Here is a 10,944-nt window from a genome sequence, read left to right as displayed (position 1 = left end):
TTATACCAAAAACTACATTCGGTAAGTCGTACACAGACGTGTACACGTGCATGCCAACAGATGCTGCAGCAGCACCAGCTGTGCATAACACTGTAAATTATAGTAAACACACTGTAGACCTGGGAGATTGATAAAGTTCTCCCAGATGTGGTACATGATGTTCCTGTATATTTGTGAGGCTTTTAAAAAAAACAAATTAGAAGAGAGACTAGAAGGGAGCGATACAGTTCAAGAACACTTCAAATATAGAGAGACAGGAAGTGAAACTCAGGTTAAAAACTTGAAGTGCTGAACTCCTATCCTCAAGTAGGAGACATATATATATATATATATATATATATATATATATATATATATATATATAAATATTTTTATATATATATATATTCATATATATTCATAAAGGTTGTACTAGATCAGGAACCCAGTACTTTGGACTATTTAATCTACTCTATGCTTTGTTTTAATACATCCACTGGGTGGTTTTGACCACTAATTATCATTCCTCCTGTCTGGCCCATTAGCAAACGACTCAAATTAAACGGTGCATCTGCAATTAACTCCTGCATACATTCTGTGAATCCCGCTGTGAAAATGTAATATTCTGGAAAAAGTATATTTGATTTGGTGGGAGCTGGGAGTTACAGACCATTTCAGCAGGCACTGTGAGCCATGGAGTGAGAAATATGATGGAATATATCAACTTTACCATCTAAGCCCGGGGAAAGTCAATGGAAATTCCAAATTTAATTAGGCTGCATGAATTACAGATGAGATAAAGACCCATCCTGGAATTTAGTTGACTTCATAATATTGAGCTTCCTTACCACATATATTTTTAAAGGGTTAAAGCTAATTTCACACTTCAATATATCATGTTAATGCAAGGGTTTACAAGTAGTACCTGTGTAAAACAAGCCTTCAGAGCTTCTGTGTGTGTGTGTGTGTGTGTGTGTGTGTGTGTGTGTGTGTGTGTGTGTGTGTGTGTTTGTGTGTGTCTATATATGTATATATTATATGTCAGATTCATCCTCACATGTTGGCTTTTTAAGCTCAGCTTATAAAATTTCAAAGTTAACAAAAATGTTTCAGTGTAATAAATCAGTGTTAGTAAATGCATCAGTGCGTTGACCGTATTACAACCCGGAAGACTGTGCTGAAATGATCGAATGGAGCTTTAAAGACCTTTCAGAGGATGACAAGCTATTGCAGTTTACACCTTCCTGCCCCTGCCAACGTCCTTGGGTCAACCTGTTAGTCTCATCTGCTGCTCCAATCACATTTCAGCTCCCTCTACTCTTGACAATCTTCACAACAGCCATATTTTATATCCTATAATAAAAGTTTTATACGCTCTACACACATTATGAGAGACGATAGCAGCTAGTAAAACACTTCAGAGTGAGAGAGGGTAAAAAGAGAGTTATGCAAAAAGAGAGAGAAAAAAGGTAGATATTAAGGGAGGCAGGGAGAGGAGGGGAAGGAAGAAAGACAAACAAAGAGTAAGAAAATGGAGGAAGAGAGAGGAGAAGATTAAGATAAAGTGTGAGGACGGGATAATAAAAGGGGAGGGTGTGTGAAGTACAGTTAGAGATTGAGGGAGACAGAGAGATTAGGAGAAAAAGCAGCTGGGATTTTTAAGAAGAGAAGGAAATATGTACATATCCAATTGATTAGGCTGCTGTATTTAAATATAATAGACATTTAATTAATAAATAAGCACCTCACTTATCTATGAAGTTTATTTTTTGTCACATTGGTTGTATTCCAGAGACTAGTGATCCATTTCCCTTTTACCTTTCCAGTGTAAACAGATCCTGCTTAGTATGTAGTACGTAATTAGGACACAGCTTTGGACTGTTTCCACCATAGGGGGCGCCATTTGTTTTTGCTTCTTTTCGTCAGCCATCACTCACCTGTATCTACTCCCTTTCCTTTTCCTCTTTCCTTCACGTCCCCTCTTTATACGTCTTCCTCCTCTGTTCACCATACATCACTCTTTCCCCCTTCTCAATCATCTCACCTCCTTCATTCCTGTCTCCCCTACACTCCTGTCTTTACTTTTACTTCTCATCGCTCCTCTTTAGCTACAAACACAAAACCTGAGGACCGTAAAGAAGAAGAAACATCATTTTGTCACTGTAGAGAGAAGAACGGTCTTCCATGTGTCTAAAATGTGTACACAAATCATAAGCAGGACAGCTCTTTGATTACCAACAGAGACTATTACCAGTTTGCTTGCTGAGGGGAGGCACCTGTCCGGAATGTACAGTACCAGTCAAAAGTTTGGACACACTTTCTCATTCACATTGGATGTGTGTCCAAACTTTTGATGGTACTGTATGTGTATTAATATATCACTGAAACAGTGTTGTCCCTCCTGAGGATCGTTGTAGAGCTGGTTTGGGCACGAGTTAAGACTGTTGATCATCAAAATGAATGTGGTAATCATTTGTTTTGTTTACAAGTGCCGCAGAACACCCCTGCATTAATGCTATAAGTGACTCGTCTCTCCTTAAATAGTTTCAGTAGCAGCTCTACAATGACTGATAATGGCTTTGCACATACGGACGCATGCTTATATACACATACCTTGACATAGGTACACACATAACCATGAATACATACACATATAGGTAAATCATTCCCAGACATAGCAGAATTTCTTGTTTTTTCCTTTACACAGAAGTTCTCACCCATGTTCTACTTAAAGTCCTTCCATTCATCCATGTTCCTCCATGTTAGTAACCATCTCTTCTTGCTTGGTGCTTAGATACACATCTTTTCGGTTTTCATCTGCCACGATGTAATGCATGTCAAAAGCCCTTCATCATTTACACACATACAGGAGTTACGTACAGGCACATACACGTAGTCAATAACAATGCTCTTTGTGGTTCCTGAAATATTTAGTGGAAAGTAAGTACTAGATTTAACCTGCGTGGCAGTGAACATTTCAATACTCTCAACTTCAAGGTTTTCTTTGCTTTCAAAGTTCCTCTCTTTGTACTAGTTGAATTTGACTTAGTTTTAAATAATGCTGTGTTGACGTTGCTATTTATTGTGCGTATTTAGAGAGTAGGCCTCAGTAAGTCAGTTCTCCAACAGTGAAATTAAAGCAATTCATTACTTTTGAGATGAAGTGTAGACACTTTAAACTGTTCAGTTTATTTTACTTCAAGGAAAGAAAATCGTTTTAGGTTGTTTAGATCTTTTTTTTTGGCATGTGTTTAGGAATGAAACATCAAATAAGTTTCATTATCTCTCATTTATCTTTAGTAGTACTACATTAATTCCAGTGGGAAATTAAACAAGTGCTTCAGAAATTGTGTTGTGGATGTTACAGAGCAGAATTTATTCATTTGAATTCTGCTTGATTGTTGTCTTTTGATAGTTAAGACATTAATGAAGGCATCTGTTCAAGTGTCTGTGAGGGATCTATCAATAAAGTAAAAGTTAAGTCTTTAGGGCAAACTCCACTTGCATCAGATGTAAGTGCTCCCCCTTGTGGTAAGGGCAAAAACCACAGTCCTTAGGCGTGCTGGATATGTTATTGTGTTTTTTACCATGTCACAGTTAATTACACTTTGGTGAAGTCCATATGAATTGAGACTTTTAAAACTTAAAAATCTACCATTGGAAGTTTAACTGAGAATTACTTTTGACCTACTTTGCATTCATTGTGAGAAAGCGTAGCTGCATTTGTAGATCTTCTATCTCATCTATCAGCCATAGTGCAACTTCCTTAGCATTGATGTGTTTGTATATTTCACTAAATATCAAATGACTTTATGTTCAAATAGGATGTGTATAAGCCATAAGCTCAACTGTTACAATGTTACACTGTAATGTAATCACTGTCAAATAATGCTGGGATATGTGTGTTTGACATTATGAGTCATGTCAGTATCCATAAATAATTTGTGGGAACATTCAAACAGGAAAGACAATTGTCACTGGATGCATTACTAAATGTTATTTAATCCTCTTCTCCCCCCCCCCCCCCCATATTCCTTCTTTGTTTCTTTTATCTTGTAGACACCCAGACCTCTAAACATCATAAAGCAGAACAATGGTGAACAAATAATCCGCCGCCGGACCAGAAAACGCATCAACCCTGATTCGCTGTCATCTGAGACCCCCGCCCCCAAACAACAACGCATCACCAGCGAGGAGCGTGTGAATGGGGAGGAGTCCGACAAAAATTTTGCATCAATCAAATCCCAGCAGCCTTCCCCTCGCTCACGCTCGCCCCGATCCACTCAAGCCTTCCTAGCCAATCAAACATTGGAGATCCACCGACGCATGCCTCCTCTGCTCCTTCCTTCACATACACCCTCCTCATTGGTAGCTGAGGGCAATGGGAGCATCGCAGATGTAGGCATAATATCAAAAGTAGAAGGAGGTAAAGGAGGGGGGGGGTCAGAAAGAGGCAGTCCGATTGAAAAGTATATGCGTCCATCCAAACCGTCTAGTTATTCGCCTCCTGGTTCACCCATTGAAAAGTATCAGTACCCCCTTTTCTCCTTACCCCTACCATTAACCCTCTCACCTGATTTGACCCCTGAGTCGGATTGGCTCAGATTCTGGACCAAGTATAAGATGGCAGCCGCCTCTGGGGTTCCTGGTAGCATCAGTAATCTAAGCAGCCCTGGTAGCGTTGGAAATAACGCTCTTTATCTTGGTGCAATGGTGGCTCCAGTACAGCATCATCAGCAAAGCTACACGGTGCCTTACTGCGCCTCTCCCTACTCTTCTCTTCCCCCTCCTCCAGCTCCTCCTCATTATCCTCCTCCTCCTCACCATTCCCAAACCTCATCACCATCATTAGAAAATGATGCTCCTTTGGATCTTGCAATAAGACAAAGAGATACAAGTGCAACACATGCACACATGTCAACAAATGGTGCAGAGAGGAGAAGGCAGGAGTCGCCACTCGCTGGGAGGTTGAGAGAGAACTGGAAAGGAGAGAAAGAGGAGGAGGAAGAGGAGAGAATAGATGAAGAAGGGAACCAGAGGGAGGATATAGGAAAGGAAGAAAAGGATCTTTTGACAAAAAGTCGGTCAACTGTGCCAACGAGTCGCGCAATGGTGGATGTGGCCACGCAAGACGACCTAACCAACCGCTGCCTCCACTGTGGGATCTACTTCCTAGACGAGGTCATGTATGCCCTGCACATGAGTTGCCACGGTGACCAGGAACCATACCAATGCAGTTTTTGCCTCCACGTGTGTGTGGATCGCTATGATTTCACCACACACATACAGAGGGGCCTACACAGGTACACAGACAAAACATCACAAAACAAAGGTCACACACAAGACGACCTAACGCAGAACGTCACGGTGGTGCCTGAGCACGAGTGTCAAAGTGTGACGCCGGAGGAAAAAGAAGAAGAAGAAGAAGAAGAAGAAGAAGTTGATCCTAGCGAGATCACAGATGAAAGCAATGATGTCATAGGAGTTTGTCACGAGAACCAAGCAAAAGAAACTACAGGCACTGATGCCACTGACAATGAAACAGAAGTTGAAAAGGAGGTAAGAGAAGAGGGTGATGACGTAACTAACCAAGAATTGGGAGATGAGATGGTGTTGGATAGTAATGATGACATCACAGAAACCACAGAGGTCACGACTGTTGCTGAATCTAAAAACTCAGATGAGAACACAGAGAGTAATTAATCTGATGCCTTTGACCCACACACACCTTTAAGAACACGTTTTATTGAATGAATAAGCTGTCTGCCTCTTGTTCCTGGAGGCTTGCTCATGTCAAAATGGGCCTATCCTGGGCACTAAATGGAACACATCCTTATGCTGGAAGCACTCGGCTGTCAAATGGTCAGAAATCATTGTAGGATCCCGCTGAACTGCTGCAGGGACAGTTTGGAGAAATAGCCAGAATCCTGTGTTGAGTGACGGCCACTTGACAGCTCTGTGGCAAGTATTCAACAACGGAAGTTCGGGCGTGCAGCTGAAATCACCTTTAATAAACAGCCACTTCATGTGCTTTCCAAATAAGAGGATTGGAAGCTCGACAGAAAGTTGGACTGGTCTCACTTAGGATGAGTTTTGAGGAGCTCAGCACTTGCACAGCCACCACACAGCAGAGCAAAAAAATAATAATGTTAGAAGCAAAACACTTTAACTGAACTGAGCTGATATGTTATGCACCGTGCTAAACTGAACCCCGAGCTGGTCCAAACTAGTCTGATGCATCATTCAGACCGTTTTATCTCGGTACAACCAGATCTGATCTGGTAAAAACTCCTTGGTCGGGTCCAGAGCATGTTTTTGACTGTTTTACCGCTGTGCTAATGGATCCAAAACCAAAACTTATTTTGACTCTTTGAAACTGTTCTGGGCTGCCGTTCAGCTGCTGTTACTTTGGTACAGAAAAGGATCCGTTGGTTTCTTTCACTCGTGCCCTGTTGTTTCTGAAACTGGCAAAATCGCCGCCGCTGCAAAAATGGTCCAAAATGGGGGACTGGTTGGGTTTGATTTGACTTTTTGAACTGCTTGAATCCAGTTTTAACTGGTACAACCGGAGTACTTCCGGACCGAAGTGTTCTCTTCATCCATTTGGATCAAACCAAGTGACATTATTTTATACCTTCCTCCGTGCCATGATACTAGCTACGTGCCTGGCTGCCTGCCTAATAGAACAACCATCTATTAACCTGCTTAACATTTATATTAATGACAATAATGGTAATAATAATTATGATGTTATAGTACAAAACATGCAATTTGCTACACTTTCCTATATAAAATGTTATTTTGTAAAGGCAAATAATGCTTCTTTTTTTTTGCAAGAAATGGTACTATAAGAATTAGTCTATTTGAGTTTTTTTCTTTTTGAGCTATTTGTTGTTTATCTTCTTATGGAGACTTGTTACATTGATAACAGCCGTCTAACAGAAATGGTACAGCAAGAAAGGGGGGTTGTGTGTATGTGTGCATTTGTGTAATTGCGTTTGTGTGTTAGGATCAAAGGATGCTTCCGTCCCCAAACGATGATGTAAACATAATGAAGGCTTGCGCTCGGTATTTCAGTCCTCAGGGGTCACAAGTGTTGCACACCAACCCACCTGTTTCATAGCATGTGACACATCATTTTTACATGTTCAATTGTCTAATGGTTTTAGCATGTTACATAACGTTCTCTTATATATGTTCTTATCATGTTCTTTATGTGTTAATAGGTCAAAATGGTCTTAGTATGTAACTTTTTTTTTGTCTATCACATGTTGTAAGGTTACATGGTTTTATAGAGAGACTTTAGGAACTTAGGGAGATCAACCCTAAATGTTACAATAAGGATCATTATTTGGGTTGTATAAACTGTATAAACCTTTGCTCTGTATTGAGTCTACAGAGCTTATTGCCTACAGTGTTTTATTCAGCCTATCTCGTATTTCTGAGAGTTTGGTAGGTTACCTCTATGTAGCATGTTAGCATCTTATAAAATCTGCAAAATATGTTGCCTTTTTCTATGGATGGGAACTGTTTCACGTTAGACCTAAATAATACTGAGAAGAGTTACATTTTATAATTCACTGAAGTCAAATGATCATGATGCTCCAGCTAACTCCTCCCACTTCTCTGCCATTCATTGCCCACTTTTTGTTTCTAAGTCAGTCTCTTAAGTTGAAGGAAAGACCCGCCTGACACCATAACTGAGTCTCTTTAAACTACATTTTCAAAGTTGATTTTCAACATTGAGAGAGAAGTGACAGGCAGGTCCCCTAATCTTCCGAGTGGAGCAACACAGTGGCCATCTTGTTTATTTTTATAAAGACAGAATCACTTCTCCTGCCTTGCTGCCTTAGTTGCTAGAAAACAAAAACAAAAAAATCACCATGGGACTCCTTTTAAAGGAAGTAATAATAGTCAGAAAGATAATAAAAGACAGGAAGGAAGTAAGAATGAGAACAACATATTTTTGTATGCTCATCCAAGATACATGAATGAGAAATCTTCCGCCTAGTGCCTGGTAACTTGTACAGTTTTTCTAATAAGTATCTGTCTGTGATGAAAAGTTCTGTGAGTTATGGCAGGAGTTGGGCAAACACACTTCTCTATTTAATTCCCGTGCACCAAGTTATCAGTCATCCATTATAATTGGCGTCTGATTAGTCAGATACCTGTTCACACTTGGCATTTTCAGCCCATGAGAAAGACCCACATGTGCTTTAAAAAAAAGGAAATTGGTTGCTGTGCTAACTGTCAATCGCTAATTAACTATCTTTCATTTTTGCATGTATGTACACGACTTTGTAGAAATGTTCAAACATGCCTTGGTAATGTTTGTATGAGAGATTTAATAGCAAGATGTTCTGTACTGTGTATTTGGTTTATTTGGAGATGGAATCTGAATTATTATTATCAGTCACCTGAGTGCCCATATCATGGTAAAGGTAAAGGCGTTATTATTCTAAAGAGGAGTTCATTATTATATTATTTGTTTTATTACATCATTTTCTTTTTTTTTTTTAAATCATCAATGCGATTAGATTTCTATCATGTAGAAATGTTAAGACACAGAGGCCTCAGAAACTAAGCAGCACTGTACACAGTACTGAAAAGTAAAACGCTATTCAAACAACATACAGTATTTCCTTTAGAGCTGGAAGTCTGGCTGATCACAGGCACTGCAAATAAATAAGTCTTAAGTATTTAAGACGACACACATCCATGTGTGCCACCCTTGTATCTGATACACATCCCGCTCTGTGTAGGGATTGTTGTCCTCCTAAGAGTTTGCGCACCTTTACCATGTATGGCTCCACTATCCATATCACACTGATGAAGCCAATTCAAAAAGCATACTGTAATGTCAAAAAAAATCTGATTTGGATTGTCTTTATTCTAGGAAATCTCTTGTGTAAAGTTTTCTTAGAATTGTACTTTTTTTTTTTTGTAGTTATGGGCATCTCTTAAGGGGCTGCTAGCATAATGAAAACTGTTTACATTTGCAAATGTAGCAAAAGGAAAGCAAAGGAATAAAGCAACGCTTTCTTAAAAAAAAAACAGAACAAAAGGAAGAATTGAAGGATACCTGCTGAGATGGATAGATGGGTTTTATATGGATGCATATAGGCAGAATGGGATCAAATGACGCTTGTAGTGGCTGATAAGAAGGTTTATGTATCCGTTCATCCCCTCTCTTCTGTTGTCTCGTTACCTCCTTCACTTGTATCTTTCTCATCTGTTGTCTTATTTGACATGTACCCCTCCATCTCTGTCTTTCTCTGTATCTCTCCACGTATTACTACTACTCTCTGCTTCTTATCTACTTTGTATTCCTCCACTTTCCTGCATCCCTTTTTTTGATTTAAGTACTTATGAAGGTATTCAAAGTTGGTATTTAGGTCAAGGGGGTTTAAGTGGGAGTTAGATGATTGTGTCATACTGTGTTGCGCCAAAAGAGCTGATGTCGACTCAGTTCCCCCCAGAACTGACAACCTTTCTGCTCATGTTGACTTTGTTAGGGTTGAATTTCCCTCTTACTTGAATGGGCCTTGAAGAAATTGTCACCAGCACAACATTATCAAATACTCGCTAGAAGCAAAGTGTGGATTTTCTCAGATTTAGGTTCATTCATTTGCCAACGGGACTCGCATCTGATAGAATTCAACATGAATTTCCATCTTTTGAAAGATTGAAAGTCCTTTGGTAAAGATTTTCTTGGGATTTCTAGGAAATAGTAGGACAAAGATGTAAAAAAAAAAAGCAACAGGATAAACTAGATTTCTTTGTGTGAACATCTCATTTTGATGAACCACAAGGATTTCTCAGTGAGCTGGAGACAAATTCTAATGCCAAAATGTTTCAATAGTTTATTAGCTTTTGAAAGAAAATAATCCCCCTGTACTTATTGAGTTGGGAGTAAAAGAACACAGCCTTGATAAAAAAAAACAAAAAAAAAAAACTGTTCTTGCACACTTTTCATATTGTAAGTACTCTGCAGAACCTTTCCTATCCAAATATCTTCTCTTGAGTATTTGCCAGCTTAACATTAATGTCTCTCATGAGTCACGTAAGGATATTGTATATCTAAAACATAAATAGATATTAAGGTTGAAAGAATTTTGGGAGAACATTTCAGCTGTCATTTATGTCTCAAGACAATTTGGGAAGAAATGAAATGGATCTGCAGGACACACGTGGCATGTTTTACTTCAATAATGAGTGTCTGTTTTAGGTTTGATGGCATTTCACGTCAGCGTTTACATTGTTAAAAACAAGTGTTTTGATTTTTGTCTTTGTCAAATTGTGTTATAGAGAATTACGCTGTTGCTTGCACTCCATTTATTATGTTCTTATTGCCAAGGAAGGGACAACACACACACACACACACACACACAAAGACACACACCGGCAGTGGTACGGATTGAGTGTACATTATTAACCATGGGAGATAAGGGAGCTATAGGCCAGTTTATTATTGGTCAGACAAACATACACATGCATGCACACACACACGCGCACACACACACACATACATACACACACACACACACACACACACACACACACACACACACACACACACACACACACACACATAAACTATGTACATTTAACCAATATATTTTAGTAGAATTGTGTCTCTTTTCAGTTGAATGGCTTTCTTTAGAATTTTTTGATTTTTTTTTTTTTAGGTTATTTACTTTCTCATGTTGTATTTTATTCTGCTACCTTTCTGTACGTTATTGTTTTTAGGTTTCATTCATGCAAAAATGATATTTCAACATATTTTGACAGCCAAGAAAAAGTTTGTTACACAGCTAAACTTGAAGAATAATGTTGATGATGATGACGATGATAATAATTAATAAAAGTAATAACAAACAAACTGAAAATGGACAATGGGTGTTTCATTCTTTAGTCATGTATTGTGAAGAAGAGACAAGAAGAGTCATTGTTTCTATAAATACT

The 10,944-nt window shown here is 38.9% G+C and overlaps 1 protein-coding gene across 1 annotated transcript in view; it reads left to right on the top strand.

Annotated features, from left to right (window-relative positions):
* trps1 (trichorhinophalangeal syndrome I) overlaps positions 1-9,934 on the top strand; it is a 58,321-nt gene extending 48,387 nt beyond the window's left edge. Inside the window, exons 10-11 of the mRNA XM_029443705.1 lie at positions 1-21; positions 4,039-9,934. The exon at positions 1-21 is cut by the window's left edge and continues 102 nt beyond it. Coding sequence (XP_029299565.1) covers positions 1-21; positions 4,039-5,682 — 1,665 coding nt within the window. The 3' untranslated portion in view covers positions 5,683-9,934. The remainder of the gene's footprint in view (positions 22-4,038) is intronic.
* Positions 9,935-10,944: the final 1,010 nt, after the last annotated feature.

This window comes from Cottoperca gobio, chromosome 11 (assembly GCF_900634415.1).
Source record: "Cottoperca gobio chromosome 11, fCotGob3.1, whole genome shotgun sequence".
NCBI lineage: Eukaryota > Metazoa > Chordata > Actinopteri > Perciformes > Bovichtidae > Cottoperca > Cottoperca gobio.
The sequence above is the reverse complement of the archived record's forward strand: the minus strand, read 5'-3'. Positions and strand labels throughout refer to the sequence as shown.